General features: G+C 58.0%; 1 protein-coding gene across 1 annotated transcript in view; it reads left to right on the forward strand.

Annotated features, from left to right (window-relative positions):
• The window catches only part of NAV1 (neuron navigator 1), a 70,244-nt gene that overhangs the window by 28,336 nt on the left and 19,650 nt on the right, over positions 1–22,258 (forward strand). The window contains exons 5-6 of the mRNA XM_041422588.1: positions 10,517–10,619; positions 14,289–14,654. Coding sequence (XP_041278522.1) covers positions 10,517–10,619; positions 14,289–14,654 — 469 coding nt within the window. The remainder of the gene's footprint in view (positions 1–10,516; positions 10,620–14,288; positions 14,655–22,258) is intronic.

Consider the following 22,258-nt stretch of genomic DNA (forward strand, 5'->3'; position numbering starts at 1 on the left):
CTGAAGGGACCCCAAAATCTGTGATATGCATGTTGGTCTTCAGCCCTGCCTGGGCTGCTATTGCAGATGCTGCTACGATTTTCAGGGTGAACCTTGCCCAGTGCCTGGTACGACCAGCAGCCCTAGGCACCCCAGCAGTGCTCATGCACCCCGCTGCCCAGGGACCGCAGGTGCAGGGGGAGCCCGAGCCTTGCGGGATCCTGGTGATCATATGTGTAGCAGACTTGTTTCCGGCTCCCTGCAGGCTGCTGCTTCTGGTGCCAGAGTGAATTTGGCACCTGGCCCTCCTGCGAGGCTGGGGAGGGGGGAGAAGAAAGGCCAAGCCCTCCTCGCTGCAGGCAGGAGATTCAATTCTCCCTGGGTGTGCACAAAGACCGTTTATCTCCGGAGCAAAGCCCTGGTAACCACGGGGCAGAGCGTGAAGGGCTGATTAGGGGCTGTTCGAGGAGGGGTGCTGGGGTCGCGTGCAGGCACTTCCCTTCCCATTTCCAGGGCTTTCCATGGTAATAGCTCCTATTCTTCTCTGTTGTTAGGACGTCACTCACACACAGCTCCAACGACATCTGTCAAAACACGTCTCCCTCTGTCCTTGGCGCTCCCAGGGAAGAGGGATCCGTTGGCCCCATAATGAGCCTGACATCAATTAATCATCAGCCTTAAAAATTAGCATCGTGGCAGTACATGTTGGAGGAAAACGATTCCCCAGATGGAAGCAAAAATAGCCTGTGTTATCTCCCTCCTCCCGCGGGATGTGGTAACAATAGATCTACTAACGAGCCTGGAACTCGTTAAGCTGGGTTTGCCCCTCGAGGTGCTCTGCCTCCTGCCCAGTCTCTTCTCTCCATGGGGCTATTGAGGGACCCTCTCATGCAAGGGCTGATGACCTACCCTGGGGTCTGGCCCTGCTGTCACCTGGACCCTTGTGGTGTGCATCCCCCAGGCTTTGCAGGGAGCCCAGAGTGTGCATGCAGTGCTGAGCCTCTTCCTGAAGCTGAGTGTTTGGAGGGGAGCAGCTGTTCCGGGATCTCCCTCTTCTGGAGTGAAGGATGCTCATCCCTGAGTGGTGCTGCTGGGCTGAGATGGGGGTTCAGCTGGTGCCTCAAGGACATGTCCCGCTCTGGGAGAGCTGTCCCTTGTCCCTCTCCAGAGTGAGAGCTCTGAGGACTGCTGGCGCTCACAGCTTAGTGAGTGCCAGCTCTGATATTCAGGAGCTTGGCAGTGGGTTGGAGGTTTCCAGAGGTGCCCTCTCTGGGGCGTGGCTGGGGCACCTTCTCTGGAGGTTCACGATGAGCTGTCCTTTGTGCCTGTGCCATGCTGGGATTTTCCATGCTCAGAGCTGTTCTTCCTTGCATCCAGGCGAGCTGTAACCCCAGAGACCAACTCTGCTGCCTGTAGCCGTCTGCCACTCTGGTTGCCCACCCCAGGTACTTGTGAGTTGAAGAGCCCCCATCACCAGCTGTGTTTTGGGTCTATTTGAGTGTCTCTGATCTTTTAGTGTGGAGCAGCTCCACAGTCTGCCAGGGAAGCTGGGGAGGACATTTTGCATTCCTGCTGGAGACACATGAGGACTCTTTGGCTGATCTGGTGATGGACAGACAGACCAAGTGTCTACCAGAGCCCAGCTGAGGCCGGGGAGAATTATGTTTGCAACGCATTGCTTTGCACAAAGCTCTCAGTCACAAGGCAAGGGGGACAAAAGGCTCCCTGTTCGCTCTGTCCCAGTGGGTGCAATTCCAACAGTTAAAAAGCAAATGTGAGTTGTTTGTCTGTGTGAATATAAAGCTTCCCCAAGCATGGCCGTATTCTGGCTGGGAATGGGAAATTTGGCTCTGCTAATGACTGTTCTCCTACAAAACAGAGCCAGCTTGAGCCAAGAGCTGCCCAGTCGGGCCCTTCTCCACTGGCCCTGGTGCAGGGATGCAGGCTGGGGAGGGCAGAGGCTCTGGGGACTGATAAATGCCCTTTCAGCCAGATGTGGGCACCCAGGAGGGAGTGTGGGGACCTTGGCCTCTTGTACGCGGGGGTGACTGCCACCCGTGAGCACCCTGCCAGTGCCTGGAACCTTCTCCCGTGCTCAAGGCATTCATTGTCATCAACAACAGGGAGCCCCAGGCAGGGGGACATCAGATCTACTCATTTGGGGCATCTGACTGAGGGTCCAAGGGCTAGTGTCATAGGGGCCTGGGGTGAGGGTGACTCTGGGAGGAATGAGTGAATCACATGCTGCACCTGGGCTTGGGGTATGGATGCATCCACACCATCTCCATGGATGATCCTCAGCAGTGATGGGGCTGTTGGGATGGCATTGGTGCTGATGAGGAACATACCCTGTGTCTGCCTGCATGGGGCTGCCCTGGGGGCTTGTCGTGCTTGACCTCCATGTCCATGACAGCCAAGCCGTGCTGAGTACAGCCCATGGACATTCCCTCCTCCCTAGCTGCTCCTGCATTTCCTGTCCTCCCCTTGGCTCTTTGGGTCACAGGGTCTTTGGAGAAGGGCTGTACACGGTGAGGGAGGGTCATTATGGTGTTAGGACATGGCTGTGACCTGCACACGCCATGTGCCCTCCCTTCCCTGCAGGGAACCAGGATTGATCCTTGGTACACTGTAAGCAGTGGGTGCAGGATTCCCCATGCACCCACATCCCCCCCTCCTCCACCAGGCAGATCTTGGAGCGAGAGCTGGCGACATCCCCAGATGCAGGGCACATCTGGAGGGCACCAAAGCAGTTAAGTGAAGGGCTGATTTGTGCTATAGAAACCCGCAGTTCCTTCCTTTGATCCTCTGAATCAGCCCATTGCCTTCCTCATATAAAGCCCCATTTATCTCTGCTTTTCCCAGTAAGTTTGAAGGCGGTCGTGGCTCGTGGCTCCTGCAGCAGTGAGGAGCCTGGCTTTCTCTTCCGCTGAAGCAGAATCAGGTGAAATCTCTATGGCAACTGGCAGATGACAGGGAGTCTTGTTGCCTTGGAAATGAGGCAAGGCAAAAAAAAAAAAAAAAACCCACCCAAAAAGAGCCATCTGGAATTTTGAATTTTCACAATGTCCAACCTGTGTCTGGTGATGTGTGGGGAGTGTGAACCCACTGCTGCCGGCTGCTCCGGGGCCTCTGTGCTGGGGCCTGGCTGTGGTGTTCTGCCTCACTCTGGGGAATTAGGGCTTTTTTCCATTTCTTCCTCACTTTTTGGCTTTTTTTGTGCAGGGTCTGCAGCATTGCCCTGACCATCTGCTGGTGGCTGCGGGAAAGGTGTTGTGTTTGGGTGTTTGGGGTGCTGAAACCAGGCTGGACACAGCTGTGCCGTGCACACCTTGGTAATGCAGAGCCATGAGGAGAGCGGCAGGCTTCAGGGCAAACTGAGGCTTGGAGTGCTGCGTGACCAGTCTGACCCTCCTCTGTCAGCTTAGCACAAATCCCAGGTGCAGTGAACACTGGTCACACTGTCTCCATGTTCCCAAGGCCTTGGGGCTGTCAGCAGGGAGTTAATGTCACCGTGTGTGACTGCTGCTGTGTGTGCCAGTGGCTAGAGGCTCGAGGCATCCCTTGGAGCATGGATTTGGCCTGTTAACCTACCATCCCCCTCCTTCCCAAGCTGCACAAGTATTTGCATGGATTATTTGGAGCCCCGTGGTGCTGGGGACAGGGGTGTTGGGATGCTCCCAGCTCCTCTGATGCTTTCAGGAGCAGCTTTGGAGGCAGGTGTGGCTCTGGGATGAGTAGTGCCTTGTGCAGAAGCAGGGTCTGTCCCAACACAGGGTATTTTGGGCTCCCCCAGCTCAGCAGCACAGAGGAGCAGAGGGCAGCACAGAGGTGGAATGCCGGGACATGGAGCAGCTAGAGGCTCTGTATCTGGAAAGGGAACTGTGGTTTGGATGTGCAGGTGGGGTGGTTTGGGGCCAAGCACAGCATCCATTGAAAGAATAAACCAAAAATGGGCTGGAGGCCCAGTCTGGATCTCTCCAGTGGATTCACTTGGAAACTTGTGTATGGGAGAGACCCAATTAAGTAGATTTATGGCTGCTCTAGCCTGAGAAAGTCTGAATCCCTTTTAAAAGCTTGGCTCACTGGAGCCAGACGGGGTCCAGGCTCCAGGTCTCTCAGCCCTGCCCTTGTTATGAGCAGTGATTCGCAAGGCTTAGCAGCCACGATCACCCCTAAAGTGCTGATTCGGCTCAAGTCCCAGCCTTGTCATTGCTGCACAGCTGCTTATTGTCTGCTCTCACCTGCCAGGAGGGAGATGGTGGCCCCTTCCCACAGTGTGGGGCTGCCCCCACCTGCACTGGTGGCAGTGGTGGGGATGTTGGCAGTGATGGGGTTGATGCTGGTGATGATGACTGCAGTGTGGGGATGTTGGCAGTGATGGGGATGGTGGAGGTGATGATGGCTGAGATGACGACTACACTGGTGGGGTGCAATGATAGAGGCAGTGAGTGCAGGTAGGGAATTGGCTTCCTCCCCCTCTGCAGCCACCGTTGGAGCCTCCCGCAGGGCCATGTCATTTTGAAGAAGGGTCCACCAACATGTGAGATGTGGGGTGGCTGTGCCAAGTCAGAGCCCTGTCACCTCTCTGGCTCTGGCTCTGCCGGAGCTGGTGCTCCTTGGGGGACTTGGGCTCTGCAGGACACATGCTACCCCCACAGTCTTGTCCACTGTAACCCATTGTGTCCCCCAAGACTTGTTCTTGCCTCTCTTCCCTCAGCCAAGGGCAAGTGCAGCACATGCTGGGCTGTGTCCAGCCTCCTCCCACCGCCTTGCAGGGCTACGTGCGGAGCAGCACCCTGTGCAGAGGCCAGCCTGCCTTGGTGGAGTCACAGGTGGGGCCCTCAGGTATCTGCAGCTTCCCCTGCTCATCACCGTCACCAGTGGCAGGAGGCTGTGCTTCCGTGTCCATGGGGAATAGCACCTCCAACTCCACCAGCTGAGGGGCTGCTGCTGTCTTTCAGGGTATGGTAGCCAGGCTTTCCCCATCCATCTGCCTGGGGTCGGCAGAACACCAGTCAGCTGTCCAGGTACCCCATTACCAGGGTGCTGGGTGGCCCTGTACCTGCCCCTCTCCTGACACTGCTGCAGAGGATGCAGAGCTGGCAGCCAGCTCTCTGCTCACACCAATGAAAGTAATAAAACCAGGAGTGCTAATGTACCTGCTACCTTCTGGGTGGGGCAACAGGTTTGCAGGAAAGAGTGTGGTGCTTTCCCAGGGCACTGAGCAAGTGTGGAAGACATGTTCTGCCCAGCTTGGGTGCCCTGGGACATCTCCAGAGAAATAGGGGTGATTTGGGGCTACTGGTACATTCTTGGTGGGAGCACGTCGGAATTGCAGGGATGGGGCTTGAGCTGGAAAACAAGGCTGACACTGCAGACTTGGCAGTCACCCCACAGAGCCCTGTTAGCCATCTCCACTGCTCATCCTGCCTGTTTGGGAGCTGTTGGGGGAAAAAGACAGTTAAGCCCCAAAGAGAAGGATTGCAGGTTGTGACCATCACCCTGCCCAGCCATCCAGGAGTGGGAATCAGAACTGGATGTAATAATGCAAGATAAAGCCATTTACTCCATTCAGGAAGACTCTGCTGGTGGCACACCCAGATGCTGGTGATGGAGTTGCAGGCTGCGGGGTGTGAGTGAGGAACCCAACTCAGGCTGTTGGGTTTCCCCTCAGGTGGTCTCCTAGTGCCAGAGTGGAAGGTTTTCAAGAAAAATACCAACAAACGGTGCCTGTGCTGATTCATTCACAAACAGGACTGGGAGCAGGGGCTGGTGCAGATGGAGGGAACAGTGTGAGTCTGCTCAAGGGTTCGTGGAGCCAGGGAGTGCAGCGGGGCCAGAGGAGGCTCACAGCCCCATGAGAATGGGTTTTATTGCAGAGTTTATTAGTGGATTTTTCAATGCGCTGGAAGAAATTGAGCAAGCAGTTAGAAATGTTTTCCAGCCTGGGGAAATTCGTTACAGCTACTGTGTAATAGGGGCCCACCGGAATGACTCAGGAGCACCACGCAGTCTTTCCCGATGAATTCCTGCTTGCTGTTGAAATCTTTACTGGGCCAACAGGAGTCCTTTCCCAGTTGGATCCTCTGAAATGAGACCAGTTGGGCCATGGGGGGCAAGAAAACACAGGTGTGAGCGCCATGCTCATGCTGAGTGCAGATGGTGCACCCATGCAAGTGTGGCACCCTTGTGCCAGTGTTGATACCATGTCCTGCTGTCCCACTGCCCATATGGACACGTGGACACATGTGCAAGGTTACAGCCATAGGTGATGCTCCTGCAGACATGCATCTTTCTGCAGGCTTTTGCTGTCATGTGGCCTCCACATGAATGATGCAAACACACACACACACACACACACACACACACACACACACACGCACACACGAGTTTCTGTGCTAAGGCACATGGGGCACACGTGTCCCTCGGGTGCAGCTCTGCCTCTCTCCAGCGGGAGCTGGTGGCCACATGCTTCTTTGAAATGAGCTGTCAGAGCCATTTGGAGTTGATTATTTCCTCATTCCTTGACGTACTTGGCCACGTCGGCAGCACCCGGCTGTGGGGCTGGGGCTGCACCCCGACACACGGACAAAGGAGCCGCCGCTGCTTGCTCTGGGAGGTGGCAGGGAGAGCTGGACATGAGCACAGCCTGGAGCTCCCCGGCCTTGTCCAGCCATGGTTCTGTGCTGCCCATCACAGTCAGACTCACAGCAAACAGTGCTGTGCCCTGAGCCAACCATTCCAGCACCGCTCTCTCCTCCTTCCTCCTCCTCTTCCTCCTCCTTGGCTGCCTCTGTATCCCACTTTGCAGATGCTGCTTCTTGTGGTGATGGTACCTGCTGCTGCCCCAGCTTGGCCAGGCAGGAGATGGGGGTGATGGGCACTGTGTGGGTTGGGGCCAGGCCCCCACAGTGCCAGGTTGCTGAGTGTGTGTAATGTGGTGGTCAGCGCTGGAAGCCATGCCAGGGAGTGCTGCAAGTGAGGGGGTGGTTGGGAGTGGGCTGAGGCTTCCTGCCTCAGTTTCCTCGAGTGCCAAGTGGAGCTATATCATATTTGCTGATGTTGAAGAGAGCACTGAAAGGGCTCAGTTGAGAAATGAGTGTTGAGTGAGAACTCTCAGCTGAGTGAGAGTTGCTCAAGCACAGCAGAGGGTATAGGCAAGTGAGAGCCAGCCTGGCACAGGGGCAAGTGATTTGGGCAATGCGCTCTGGTGACCTCCCAGTGCAGGACCTGGAGACAGTGGCTGCATCTCATGGCTGCCCTGTGTATGGTCAGACTGGGGGGCAAAGGGCCAGAGGCAGCACTCCCTTCCCTCTGTAATAGCAGGATGGTCGGAGCCTGTGAGAGCAGTGGGATCTGCTGAGGGGCTGTAGGCCAGCCTGGGGCTGGGGCAGGGAGACATCAGTCTCTGAGCCTGCAGCTCCAGTGGAGTGGGGAGTGCTGCGGAACACATCCCAGCCATAGCTGCCGGGAAACTGAGCCTGGCCTAGGCTGGGTGTCTGACTGACCCCGCCACGGCATGGGCTGAGCCTTCTCTGCTGCTCCGTGCTCCAGCAGCTGGAAACATCTGGCTGCACAAGCTTACTAAATCGATGTGGGGAGGAATCCAGCACTCTCCTGCTGTTCCCACACTTCGGCCTCTCCCAGTGGCTCCGGTTTCCACTCAGCTCTGGCATGCGGTGCCTCGGTGAGCTCCGAGCCAGCCCCTGGCCCCTTGCTGCCCCTGGGGAACAGGCTGCGGGAGTCCCTGTATCACCACCAGGACAGCACTGTGGGGGCAGATGGTGGCACTTCAGTGCTGGCAGCAGGGTGTGTGCCAGAGGTGGGTGAGCAGCTCTTTTGGTCCCAATTTGGCCCTTTCCAGGGTGAGAGCTGCTGCTTTCCCTGGAGTCTAGAGTGACCTGGACTGTCACCCAAAAACTGGACTGACCTCATCCAGGCATGGATGATGAATGGGGCAATGGATGAGGCTGGGGGTGTGGGTCGGTGCCATTGCCCTGGAATTCCTGTCCCTGAGCCCTGGGATGCTGCTTATTGCCATCGGTGCCCCAGCAGCAGAGCAGTGCAGGGGAGGTGGTGCCCCTGCGCCGGCCCCTCAGTCGGGGCAGCTGGGGACACAGCACAGGCTCGCCCCACTGCTCCTTGGACTGGGATGGCTGGAGCAGCCCTGCTGGCTCCGTGCCCAGGGGAACGGCTGCGGGTGGCCATGGGGGAGGCAGACAGGGTTTTGGGAGGGAGCCATGCCCGGGAGGAGCACGCTGCCGAGCTGGCAGGGTGGGAGCCACTGCCGGCGCCAGGCGACAACAGTGACTCTTCATCCCGTCCCACTGTGTCCTGACCCAGCATGCAGGGATTTGGCACTGCTGGGGTGTGCGTGCCACCTTCTCTGGCTGTGGGAGCTGGGTGTGGGTGACAGCACCCACTGAATGGCGCCAGGGTGAAGGAGCTGAAGGTGCCCGGTCCTTTCCTGCACGGAGACCCACCTGGGGACACTGGTGGGTTTTGTAATGCTGTTCCCCGAGGTTCAAGGGGCCCAAATCTGCCATTACCCTACACACTGCAGTGTGACAGCCCGGGACCTGGCCACAGGTTCCTGCCCTGCAGTTTCAAGCCTGAAAATCCATCTTTGCAGGCAACTTGAGGGCAGGACCTTGCAGCTTTGAGGTGCAAACATGATCCTTTCTTGCCCCACCAGACAGGCATGGTGTCCCCTTGTCCTGGCTGCAGAGCAAGGTGGGTGCCACCCTTCAGCACTGAGGGCCTCTCGAGCCTCTCCTGCACCCTCATTCCATGTGTGCAACCACCTCAGCTCCATCCCTCTCCTGTACTGCCTGTGCATCCCCATCCTGTGGCTTTGGGGACCATTTGGAGCTTCTGTGCCTTTGATTAACTCCTCCACTGGTGCAATGGTGAAGCTGGGGATGTGGGTCAGTGCCATTGTAACACGCACTTGGAGCTTCTGTGCCTTTGATTAACTCCTCTAATCTCTACAATGGAGATTTAATAATGAGTTAATAATGACTTGTATCCTGCTGAGCCAGGTTCTGGGAGCTGGACTGGGGTGATTGGACACATGCAGGGATGGGTGTCCTTATGCTCTGATGTGGCTGGCCACGTTGGGTGCCCTGTGGGCTCACCGGCCCTTTTGCCTCATCTACAACTGACTTCAACCTGCTTCATTGAACCCGTCTCATCGGGCTGTTCCTGCTTGTCACCCCCTTCCAGGCTCATGTGTAAATCAGGGCCGCTTCACTGGTCTGAGGTGCTCCTGCCCAGGCAGGTGGGCAAGGGGAGCTTGGGGATGGGGCAGCACCCATGGGTGCTGCCTGAGGCGTGGCCAGAGTGTGATGGGGACAAGGAACACGCAAGGAGCCCTGCTTGAGCACTGGCATGTGGCTGTGCCTTTGTGGGGAGCTGCTGGGGTGGGTGCTGGCGGTGTCCCCCATCCTCATGTCCCTGCAGCAGGGGTGTGTGCTGTCAGTGTCCCCCATCCCCCTGTCCCTGCAGTTCACATGGTGCCGGTACCGTTGCAAATTCTGAAGCGCTGGTTGCCACGTTACATTAGGAGGAGCCACATCCCATGTCCCTGACGCCTGCTGTCACTGCAGATCCGTGGCAGGCTGCAGCTGAAAGGCTGAAATCAGGGATCAAAGCCGCAGTGGCACGGCTGTTAGTGCCCGGGGTGCATGTGAATGGGACAGGGACTCAGAGCTGGAGCCATGGCCCCGAGACCACAGCACTGCTGGGGCTGTGCCAGGAGTGACCCCCTCCTCTGTGCAGGTGTCTGTGTTGTTACACATCCACGCAGGTGTCTCTGGGCAGTGTGCACACGTTTGTGTGTGCAGGTGTGTGTAAGTGTTTGTGGACCTGCCTGTATATATCTGCACGTGTGCACAAGTGGTTGTGATGTGGGTAGATGCATGTGCTCATGTTCATTTTGGGGGGTGCATGGCTCTGGGTGTGTGTACACACCCATAACATGGGTGTGTATACATGGAGAAGTCCAGGGTAGGGATACTCAGCTCTGGGCTGTGCCTGTGGGGGCTCAGTCCCACCAGCTGCTCCAGCCCTGCACAGAAGCAGCCACTCCTTCATGAGTGGGTCTCAGTGGGGTCCTCCGCCCCTCGACATCCCCTCGGTCCCACTGGCTGCACACCAAGTGATGCTCCTCCAGCACCCATGTTCCCAAGCTGGAGCACCCCTGGGGCCTGGGGGATGCCGGGGCAGGTTTGGGGACATTCTTCCAGGACTGCTGCTCCTGTCACCTGTGTGGGTCCTGTGGCCCCACTTGGTCTCTGCCACCTCATCCTTTCTGGACTAGACATCACCATCCCAGCTGTGTGCTTGGGAGTGGCATTTCAGGGTGGTGCAGCTCCAGTCTGGTGCCAGACTTGCCTTGTCCCTTCCTGATGGGCAGAGCCAGGGCTGTTGGTCATGGCCATGAGCAGGGGAGTGCTCCATCCATCCATCCATCCATCCATCCATCCATCCATCCATCCATCCATCCCTTTAAAGCCATCATCTTGTCTCTCCACAGACCCCGAGTCCCAGAGGAAGAGGACAGTGCAGAATGTGCTGGACCTACGTCAGAACCTGGAGGAGACCATGTCCAGCCTCAAGGGCTCTCAGGTGTCTCACAGGTGAGGCCCCAGAACGGAAGCCCCCCCACCCCTTCCCCACAGTCAGTCTCCTTCCTGGGGCAGATGGGAAGCAGCTCTGCTCCTGGTGAGGGCCATGTGGGTGGAAGGGAATCAGTGATGCTTTGTGACCTGGGGACCCTGTGCATGGAGGCTTGGAGAGAAGCCCTCAGATCCATGGGGTGTCATGTAGTGCTGCAGCAGAGTCCTGTCCCCAAAAGTGCTCTGGGACAGTAAAGGTCGGGGTGTGGTGGCAGTGAGGGGAGCTGACGGAGCAGAGAGAGGGGACGAGGTCTGTTCCCAGTGGTCAGGTGGAAATGGACCACCAGAGGTGAATATATCACCTGTACCCACCCCAGTTTGCACCAGAGGCTCCATCCCTATCTGAGACTTAGTTTTTCTGCTCTGTGTAGGGTGATGATGGAGGAACTCTCAGCCAGAGCCCAGGAGCAGAGGGTGGGGGTACCCTGGGCTGTCCTGCCCAGACTGGAGCGAGGGAGTGGTGGGGATGGGGCAGGGTGAGCACTGCGTGGACAACCAGAGTACGTCTGGGACTGCCTGTGTCCCCCTGGGTCACTCACATGAGATCTTGCATGGTTTCTGCTTCACTCTGGTTTTGCAAGGTTGTGTGGGTGTCAGCTGGTTGGGAAAGCAGGGATGAGGGAACATCCTTCTCCTGGAGTGTGTTGCCACCTCGTGGTCTCCCTCGGTCATGTTTTTTGTCTTGGAAGGGACAAAAAGCAGCAGCTTCCTCCCGCCTTTCACCCACCATTCACCATCTCAGACCTTCCCGTGTCAGCCCTCAACCAGCCTTGTCCAGGATGAAGCAGCCCTTTGATCTCCCTCTTCATCGCCTGAAATGTCTAGACCTTAAATGCCCTTGCTGTGCTTCCTGGATGTTTTCCGAGCCAGGAGCAGCAGAGAGCTGTGGCAGTGGGATTTGCATGGGGCCACAGCAGTATTTTCTGAGCTGGCCATTTCCTGAAACGATCCATCACAGCTCTGCCATCCCTCTGCTCAGTGCAGGAGCTGGGTCAGAGCCCAGCACTGCTCATGCCAGGGCTGTGTTGTGTTCATTTCACTTTCATCAAACGAAAAGTGTCAAACTCTACCCCCCTCCTCACCCCAGCACTCAGCTCCTTCAGAAATCCTTCTCAGCTCAGGTCTTAGGAAAATAGGGCAAGGACATTAAGGGTGATTAAATTAGCATTGCTGGTGGGATTTGACTCTTCACTATCACTTCCTTTCTTTGATGAGCTGTGAGTACATCACATGGTGGATGCCTCAGCTGCTTTCCTGCCATGGAGAAAAATGGTTATGGATAGCCCAGGGATCCCTACCCCTGTCCCTTTCAGAGGGACTTAAACATGTGAAGATCTTCCCTCTTATCCCATGACAGCTGAATTTATTTGGAAGCTTTTTTTATTCCAGTAGCCCACAGCAGCCTCGGCAGCTCTGTGCATCCCTCCAGGAGCTCCTCTGCGGCTGTGAGCCAGATTTTCCTTTCCCAAAGCTGTGTCAGCTCTTCCCTGGTACGTTGTAATTACACACGTACCCACTCATTCTGCTCTTGGGAACACTTCCTACAAGTCTGTCCAATACAGATGTCATCTGCAAGTCCTCTGGATGTGCCTGCATTGCTGGTGTCCTGTAGCTGCTTTGGGCCCTCTCTTTATTCATTCCACAAACTATTCCTCAGATTTCTCTTGTTACCCTCACTGAGTTCTTCCATCCAGTGGCTGAGGGCTCAGTCTTTGCTGTTGCCTTCTTAGGGCACAATGTTATTCCTGACAGATGTCACCGCACTCCTGGCAGCTGGGCTGCATGAACATCCCTGGGGCTTAGAGAATCATGAAATCACAGAGTCACTGAGGAGACTCACTGGCCACTTGGAGGACACTTGGAGGAAGTCTCTAAAATCCTCAAGCCTAACCACTTCCCCAGCACTGTCGTGTTCACCACTACACCATGTTCCCAAGAGCCACATCCACATGTTTTTTAAACACTTCCAAGGATGGTGACTCCACCACTGCCCTGGGCAGCCTGTGCCAGTGCCTGACCACCCTTTCAGGAAAGAAATTTTCTCCAATATCCAACCTAAACCTCCCCCAGCACAACTTGAGGCTGTTTCCTCTTTTCCTGTCCCTTGCTCCCTGGGAGCAGAGCCCAACTCCTCCCCAGCTCCCCCCTCCCATCAGAGAGTTGTGGAGAGCCAGAAAGTCCCTCCTGAGCCTCCTTTTTTCCAGGCTGAGTCCCCCAGCTCTCTCAGCTGCTCCTGGTGCTCCAGACACCTTCCCAGCCCTGTTCCCTTCTCTGGACACGCTTCAGCCCCTCAATGTCTTTCTTGTCATGAGGGGCTCAGAACTGAACCCAGGAGTCGAGGTGAAGCTTCTGTTCCTCCTGCTCAGAGACACGGTTGGCATCTGCTCTGAGCTGCCAGGAGCACATCCTCAAACAGCCTTTGTGCTGCCGACAAAAACAAAACCCTTTTAGCTGCCCCTTTTAGTTCCGCTTTAACAAACTTCCTCATTTTTTTTATGTAGTTCCCTGTTTTAGATTCAGTGCTGCAGCCTGGGTTTGGCTTTGGGTGCTCCTGCAGGAACGTTTAATCCAAGCTAGGGAATAATTTACTGATAGTAGTGTTTGGATCCAATTTGAGGACTGTGGGTTCCCAAGGAGCTGCTCCAAGAAATAATAGTTTCTCGTAGCTAAATTTAGTTTTAGAATTACTGTTTGCCCAAAATACACCCCGAGAGGCACAGGGAGTGATGGAACTCCCCATTTCTGAAGTGCTTGCGGGCTCTGGGCTGGCTGCAGAGCACTGTGCTTATGAGCAGCCTCTGGGGCTGGGCAGCCCTCTCTTGGGGTCATCTTTCCTGCCCAGATGTTGAGGGTTCAGTCTGCAGGGGTTCAGTGTGAGGTGCTGCTGCAGGGACTGGTTCCAGGTCTGTCCCTCACATCCTTTCACTCACAGCCTCCACTCCCTGGCATAGCCCACTGTCACATTCCCTGAGATCGGTGCCACCACCCCAGCTTGTCCGGTCCTGGGTCTGGTGTGATCTTGAGGTGCAGATGTTGAAGTGCTGGGGGAGAAGTGGCTCAGCAGAAGCAGCCCAGACACAGGGCAGCATGTTCAGGCTTTCCACTAAAGGTGCCCTATTAGATGAGTTCAGCACGGCTGGATTTTGAGGCTGGAGCCAGTCTCCAGAATGGTGCTGATCTCTTTCCCAGGTGTGTTTGCCACCAGTCCTGGTGGCATCCCTGGCCCTGCTCCGAGGTGGGTGGACAGGGCTGTGCTAGTATTGCTTTTGTAGATTGATTTGAGCACAGAGCCTGCATCACACCCCATGTCCTATCCCACCGTCCCTGGGGAGACATGGGCATCACTAAACACCGCACTGTGCATGTCCCAGCGGGTCCTGGACTGTGGGACACTGGGCTGGCACCAGGCAGGGAAGGAGGGGACTGTCCCTTGACACCTGAGATGGAAGTGACAGACAACGTCCCTGCAACCACAGTCCTGGGAGCCTCTGGCCTTGCCTGGCTGCCTCAAAATGGGCAGTTTTGGTATCTGAGCACTTGCAGACCCAGTTCTGGGGGGGGTAGGGCAGGGCACAGATCTCCACTGCCCCCTGTGCCCTGCCCTGACTCCCTGACTGCCTGTCCCCACAGCTCCCTGGAGATGACCTGCTATGACAGTGATGAAGCCAACCCACGGAGCGTCTCCAGCCTCTCCAACCGCTCCTCCCCTTTGTCCTGGCGCTACGGGCAGTCCAGCCCACGCCTGCAGGCCGGGGACGCGCCATCGGTTGGGGGCACGTGCCGCTCCGAGGGCACCCCGAGCTGGTACATGCACGGGGAGCGAGCGCACTACTCGCACACCATGCCCATGCGCAGCCCCAGCAAGCTGAGCCACATCTCCCGCCTGGAGCTGGTCGAGGCGCTGGACAGCGACGATGTGGAGCTGAAGTCAGGGTACATGAGTGACAGTGATCTGATGGGGAAGACGCTGACGGAGGATGATGACATCACCACGGGGTACGTGCCCGTGCGGGGCGTCGTGCCCGGACTGGGGCTCTCCAGGAGGTTTCAGCCCCTCCTGTTCGGCTGGCGGTGGGGGAACAGCTGGCACAGTGGGGGTGGATGGAGTGGAACGTAGGTTACAGCCAGTCTGGTTAGGACTGGATCATGTCCCCACATCCCAGGAGATGCTTCCCTGCTAGCAGTGCTGGTGGTGCTGAGCCAGCTGGGTCTTCTTCGGGCTAATGGGCTTCTGAGCCAGAATGAGCTGCTCTTCCAGCATATGGGAAGTGTCCATCTGGATCTGGGTGTTCCTGGAGCAGGGAGCTGAGAAAAGTGCATGGCCTGTAGCTGCAGAAGCCCTGAGCCACAGTCCTGCTGGGGTGAATGCTGCTGCTTTCAGAAGTGCTCTTCAGTTTACACCAGTCAGTCTGAGTGGCTTCCTGTGACCCAGGCACTGTGGGGACGTCCTGTGAGACTCCTGGTGGTCCATGGTGGGACAGGTTGGGTCAGATCTCAGCACCCCAGTGAGAACTGGGCACCAAGGTGTCGTTGCTGATGGATGATGACTCCACATGGAGTAGGGTGTGCTGCTGAGCAGAGTCCCTCCTTCTGGGACCCCCATCAGCATCCATCCCTCCACCCATGGGGCCAGGGACATCTCCTGCCAGATGGGCACAACCCAGCACTCCCAGGGCTCACGTTTTCTTGCCAGATGTGTCCAGCTCCTGCTGCACTGTTGAGGTGCCCCTGAGTCTGGCAAGAGTCCAGGGTTTGAACATGTTGGAGGTTTCCTGTTTCGGCACAGCAGAAAATAAATAACTTGGGCATTTGAGCTGTCCCAGAGCCTGATGAGGTATTTGGCCTCCTGACAGTGCTGCTTTGGCCCTCCCAGGGTGGCTGTAGTCACATCAGTTTGGTGCAGGATAGAGCACAGCCTGTGTCTTCACGCCCCTCCTGGGGCCAGTGCTCCCTAGAAATGGCCTGTAGGCACTTATTGCAGTTGCAGGTGACACAGCATTGGCTATCTGCTGGCTTCTGCCCCTGCGTGCTCCAGCTGTGGGCTGAGAGTGTCTGTGACACTGTGGATGTCAGACCCATCCTCCCCATGGGCATGGGACCTTGGGGGCTGCCCTGTGCTTGTGAATGAGGGAGCCTTGTGCTGGTTCAACACAGACCCTCCTTAGATCTTAACCTATTGCTTGGCAGCCAGAGGTCCCATGACACCACGTTCTGCCGCTGGATTGCAAGGTGTGATTGGCAGTGGGGTGGATTTGTGCTGCCCTGCATGGTTGAGGCTGCAGCAGGGCTGGCTGTGGGGATGAAGGGTACACTGTTCCCCATCTCCCTCCTTGTCTCATCTTGGTGCTACTCATGCAGGCAGATAACCTTGGGGTGCCCTTGGCTTCAGAGGCAGTGCTGGGAGGGGTGACTGGAGCAACACTTCGTATTCATCAATCACTGAGCAAGGGGGAGTGGGGGCAGGGTCAGAGACCCAGGACAGCTCAGCCCTGCACTGCTATGGGCAGAATTTACTTCTTCTTCAGGAAGGTACAAGCTTTGGGGATGGATCCCTACATGGCTGAGCCTCTGCGAGGGCCTGGCAGCACCACAATCCCCTGGTGTGGCTGTCAGTGCTGCGGTGAGCTGGGCCATGGCCAGGTGCCACAGTCCCTGTTCCTGTGCAGAGTCCCCAGCATGGGGATTCCTGGATGTGCCTGGAGTTTTCTGCCATGCCAGAGACAGACTGAGTTCTGCACTGGGTACCCTCCCCAAGCAAGGGTGCAGGAGTGAGCCAGGGCAGCACAAGACCCCCTTATCAGCAGGGGCATCTCCTGGGGATCAGCCATTTCACCAGGGTCATTGTGGGCACAGAGCCATGTAATGACCTACACAACTTCACAGCTTCATCCCCCATGGCCCCACAGCAGGACTTTGGGGGCTCCCAGAGTGGGCAGCATGGCAGGGTCTCTGTCCCAGAGCATGCCTTTGGCTGGGTGCTGGGGTACACTGAGGTGCCCTGTCCAGGAGCCTGCACACTCTGGGTGCAGAGCCCAGGAAGCAGAGCAGGAGCATTCCCTACTACTGAGAGCCAGATGAGACAAGGAGCTGGCCGAGAGCACTCATCCAGCACAGCCCCTCATCCAGATCCCACTCAGCCAGCACATCCCTTCACCCAGTGCAGCCCCTCATCCAGCCTCCCATCACATCCAGCACAGTCTCTTATCCAGCACAGCCCCTCACCCAGCACAGCCGCTCACCCAGCACAGCCCCCTCACCCAGCACAGCCCCTCACCCAGCCTCCTCGCTGGCTCTGACCTAGAAAGCCACCACCGCCCCAGGCCCCATCTCCCGGTGCTGCTAATGCACCGGGCAGGAGCGGCGTGCTGCAGATGGGGCCAGCAGCCCCCAGCCCGGGCCGCGGGGCAGCGTCCCCTGCACCGCGCCGGCGCACGCCCCAGCTTGTAGGGCAGTAGGTCAGAGACGGCTCAGAGGACGCGGTGACACGTCCCTGTCCCTGCTGGAGACGTGTGGGGCTGTGGGATGCACTCCGGTATCCCCGTGGCTCGACGGGGGAGCAGACTGGAAGGAGCGAGCGCTGAGGTAGGTGACACGGCTGGGGCAAGGGGACTGCCTGCAAGGTATTGAGGTGGGTTCAGCTGGGTGGAGGCTGGGGTGAGCCCAGCCAAGGAGGCTGTGGGGGACTTGAGGCCCAGCTCACAGAGGGAGTGAGATGGTCAGGTCTGAGCAGGGATTGGCTGGGGACACCCGAGACCCCAGCAGCATTCCCGTGTTAGCCAAATGTACCAGCATCCTGGCTCCTTGCCCAGCTGTGCCTGCATCCATCGGCATGCCACTTGCCACTTCTCTCTACCTGCTGCTGGTTTCAGGGTCTGGAAAGCTCTTGCTTTGGGCCTCTGTTCAGCAGCACATACCTTTTGTTCCCAAAGTCACTATATCCTCCTTGTGCACTGCGTCAGGGCAGGGACCTGGCACAGGGACCACCCACCAGGGTGTCTGGGATGACTGAAGGAATGGAAGGGATGCTGCTGCTCTCTCTCCTTGTGCACTGCATCAGGGCAGGGACCAGGCACAGGGACCACCCACCATGTCTGTGATGACTGAAGGAATGGAAGGGATGCTGCTGCTCTCCTGCCCTGTCCTACCTGTCCTTGCGGCCTGGGCAGGGCATGTGCAGAGATAGCACCCAGTCTTGGGCTGTTGCTCCAGCACTAAAACATATTTACTCCCTGCCCTGAGGTCAGTTCCAGGAAGGGTGTGGTGCCACCTGTGATGCTTTCCCACTCATCCAGACTGGGGTTGTTTCCTGAACACTGGAGGTCACCCCACCAAGGTCACTCCACTGGGAGCTTCCCCAGGGACGTCTCTGTCTGCATAGCCACGGTGTGGGTGCCTTTGTGTGCAGACCTGCATGTGAACCAGGCAGTGGTGAGGAGCATGGAGCAGGATGTGCAAGCCAAGTTTGGCCTGGTTTTGTTTTGGCCGTGTCCTGCACGTCTGAGCAGTGCCACCACAGTGTGGCCACGTGTTGGCGTGCCTGCCCGTGCCATGTGTGCCCAGAACCTGACCTGATGTGGTGTGTCCTGAGTAGTGGCTCAGCACTATCCCTGGGTGTTCTCTAGTGCCAGCTGGGTCATGGTGGGAGTGAGTGGGATGCTGCAAGGCTTTGCTGCAGTCAGGAGCTCATGGGGTGCAGAGGGAGCTAGCAGGGCTGGCTGCTGAGTCAGCACCTTCTGCTGCGGTGGCTGCAGGAGTAGTGATGAATGCTGCAGTGCTGTAGTGTGGGGACATAGCTCTGGAGCCAGTCCCCGGGGCTCTGCATGTCCCTTGGGGCTTCCAGAGCACTGGGGGAATGTTTGTGTGACCCTGGGACTGCTGTGATTTCAGGATGTCCTTTTGCATCTCATTTGTTGGAGGTAGAATGGGAGGCAGCACTGCATTCCACCACAGCAGTGGCAGCATCTGCACCCTCATGAGCTGGGTACTTCCCTGACTCTGCTTGTGGGCATGAAATGGAGCTGAGGCAGCAGCTTTTGGAATTGGGAGCGCAGGGCATGCTGCTAGTCCACGGCACACCCCAGGCACCGTCCCAGGTCACTGTGATGGTGCTGCTGGCAGCCAAGCACTGCAGAGCCTGTGGTCCCCTCCAGCAGAGCTGGGGGCTGCCAGCAGCATCCTCCCGGGAGGGATGCTCTGGAGCTGACACCCGCTGTGCTCTGGCTGGCCTGGCTCCGGCTTCCTCGCAGCTCCTCGGGCTCGGCGCAGCCCGTAGGCGGGAGCAGATGTTTGGCTCAGCTCCGCAGGAGCAGCAGGGGAGCGGCCGCCCTCCTCCTGCTCCAAGCAGGACTGGCGCTGGAGCTCCCTTCCCTCGAACGCCCCTTGCTCCACTTTGGCTAGTCCCGGATGACCCCATGTCCTGTCCCAGTGAGCCCATGAAGTCATTCCTCATCAGGGACATCCCGTGGGGCATGGCTGTGGCCCTGCACGTGGCCTGGCGTGTGTGTGGGACCCTGGCTGGCCAGGGAGCATTGTTGTATAAATATTTGCTGGGCTGCGCCGCGTGCTGGGCTTGGCGAGCTCCTCCCGCCAGCTGGGTACAGGGGACGCTCCCAGAAAGGGGCCCCAGGACCCCACTGGGCATCAGCACCACTGAAGCGCCTTCCTGTGTACTGCTTTCTAGCAATCCCGTCCTTTCGGGTTTGGGTTGAGGCTGATCCCTGTGTTGATCCCTGTGCTGATCCCTGTGCTGATCCCTGGCCCCTGGAGATGTGACAGTGGCTGCATGAGGCATGTTTTGGGAAGGGAATCCTGGGGTTGTGAGGCTTGGGGGTACAGGACACCTGGGAGTCAGTGCATGCCCAAGATGCAGGAAGCTGCTGGCCCCTGAGGCTTGTTGATGAGGCTGGATGTGGACACAGGGCAGAGCCGAGCGCAGGGTTGGACCTCACATACCCATGTGCCCTGGGGAAAGCTGCTGGGGAGAATCTGACCCAAACCCTCTCTGCATGCCACCTGGGGACCTCAAGACCTGGCTTTACCATGTGCCTTTGGAGGAGCCCGGCCACTGTGGACTGAGGTGTCCGAGGTCACCAGCTCATCCAGACAACAGGAAAAATAGGAATTTCACAACCAAGCTGAGTCATGCCGCTCCCCACCCCGGCACTGCCCTGGGACTCTCTGAGAATCACACGTGGCCTCTGCAGCCCCGGGTGCCGCCGTGGCCTGGGTGAGGCTCCATATGTCACCGAAACTGCCAGCGGAGATCCCCGCACCGGGACACATTTCCTCCAGGGTTTCCACCACTTGGGGGGAAGCACAGGGGTGACCAGACGTGAGCTCTCAGCCAGGAGTGTGGTTGGGGTCCATGGCTGATGTCACTGCAGCAGGCAGTGAGTGCTGGCTGACCCCCCCATGGCCTCGGCCTCGCTGCTGCAGGGAAATCAACCCCACTGTTACTGCCTGGAGAATGGGATCCTGAATCAATTGTGGGACGTGTTGTTGATCCTCTTCTGCTGGGGGAGCTCAGGCAAGTCAGATCCCCCTTCCCTACCTCAGTTTCCCCATCTGCCAGATCTCTGCAGACCCCTGTTCTTCTGAATGCAGCTTTGGAGAAAGCTGCATTCTGTGCCAGATCACAGTACCCAAAATCCAAGCAGGAGACACCTAGGGTCAAGGTAGCCTGACCCTCTATAGGGGCTGGAGTTCTCTTAGGGGGTACCTGCAGGTCTTGGGGGTATCCTGGAGGGTACAGAGGGGTTTACAGGGCTGTGGGGATCAGGGAAGTCAGGGAGTGTTGGTAGACTCTGGTTCCTGAGGTGGATGTGAGGGAGATGCAGAGCCCCGCCCTGCCCACATCCATGGGGAGCTCCCAACCCCCTCAACGGGATTTATGAAGCTAATTGTTTTTTCTGCCCCATTAAATGGAGGAGAGGGGGAGGGTGTGAAGAGCCCCGGCTGTGCCTGTGCTTTCCTCACTGCTCCTATCTCAAGTCACAGCATGAGGCTGGGGTTGGGAGCACCAGTGCCACACAGCTTCCTCAATGCCAGTGATCTGCTGATGTGGGGTGTGGGATCCCCTTAGTGCACTCTGCATTTCCTCCCCTGCCACAGGAGGAAGGGGCCAGGGCAGACCAGGACTTGCTTCCATCCAGGGTGGGCTTCAGGATGGCAGTGGGGATCTAGCTGGACCAGCTTGGCAGGGACATGAGCGTCCGGAACCCTGGCTGGTGCCAGTGGGTCTGGGTGTTACATGGGCAGGCGTCTGTGCTGGTGTGAGACAGGTGAAGCAAGGAGAGTTCAGAACCGTCCAGCTCCAACAGCAACCTCTGCTGAGAAATGTGCTGGGGGTACTCCTCTGTGTGGGGCTCAGTGCCTGTGCTGGTGCCCAAGGGTGCGCTGGGACCGGTCAGCAGTGATTCTCTGCTGTCATCTCACACCAGGCCCGTGGCTCTGGCAGGGTCAAAACTGCCTTTCTGAGGGGCTGCAGTGCTGGGCTGTGCCGGGCTGGCTCCCCTGCCACCCGGGATGCCCAGATTTGTGCCCAGCAGAAGCTGCTCTGAGCATTGCGTGAGCCGGCCGTGGCGGGGCTGAGGCAGGCAGCCAGGAGAAGAGGGAAGGGACAGCATCGGGCGCCGTGCCAGGCCGGAGGGACCGGAGGGATGCAGTGCTGGACGGGCTGTGCCGCCGCACCCATTGGCGCACGTGGCCGTGGGACCGTAACCGCACCGCAGGGCTGGCTGCACCAGCAGCCCCTGGCCACGAGCCCCTGCCAGGGCTTGGTGGGTGATGGTGGGGCATGAGCTGATCAGTGGGGACAGGGATGGTCAGGTACCCCTGTCCTGCCATGCCATGCTGGGACAAGCCCTGTGTGGTGAGTGATGGGACAGTGGGGAAGGAGCCAAGAGGCGTCGCCTTGCTTCAAGGAAGGAATTACTTATTTCCCAGCCTGCAGGGTCTGGTCTGTCTTGCCAAGGCTGCAGTTAACTCTCTCTGCCCTATGTGGCCGGGCTGGTGAAATTGTCCCTGGTGTTACCATCCCAGTGAGGACCCTACCCTGCAGCATGGCTCTTGATGTGATGCAAGAGAGAGAGAAAAAAGGGACAAAAGTTGGGGTTTTGGTCAATGAAAGGCAGAGCGGGGCAGGCATTGACGTCCTTTCTGGGGATGAGTGCCGAGGTTGCTGGGAGCAGCTGTCCCAGCACCCCACAGTGGGACCCATATCGAAGAGGTGTTTTCTTTGGGGACAGAGAACAGCGCAGTTTGGGGGGCACTGGGTCCAGGCCCAGTGCTGAGGAATGGCCTCTGGCTCTGGTATTGTGGGCTGGACTTGGGGGTCACTGGTGCTGTGTTTGGGGATGTGAATCGTGGTTGGGGGCTCTGCGGGTATTTTGGGGGACACTGGGGGACACCAGGGACAGGGGTCGGGGCCGTGGGCTGCGGGGCAGAATTTGGAGACATGGTCGCGAAGCTGAGACGGGCGAGGCTTGGAGCCGGGACCCCGGTCCCGTTCCGGCGGGGAGGGGCCGATGGACGGCAGAGGGGGTCCTGTGCCGCTGTCGCTTTAAGGCGCGGGCAGCGGGGCGGTCCCGCCGCCCCCCGCC

This window comes from Onychostruthus taczanowskii, unplaced genomic scaffold (genome assembly GCF_017590055.1).
Source record: "Onychostruthus taczanowskii isolate IOZ18803 unplaced genomic scaffold, ASM1759005v1 scaffold74, whole genome shotgun sequence".
Lineage (NCBI taxonomy): Eukaryota > Metazoa > Chordata > Aves > Passeriformes > Passeridae > Onychostruthus > Onychostruthus taczanowskii.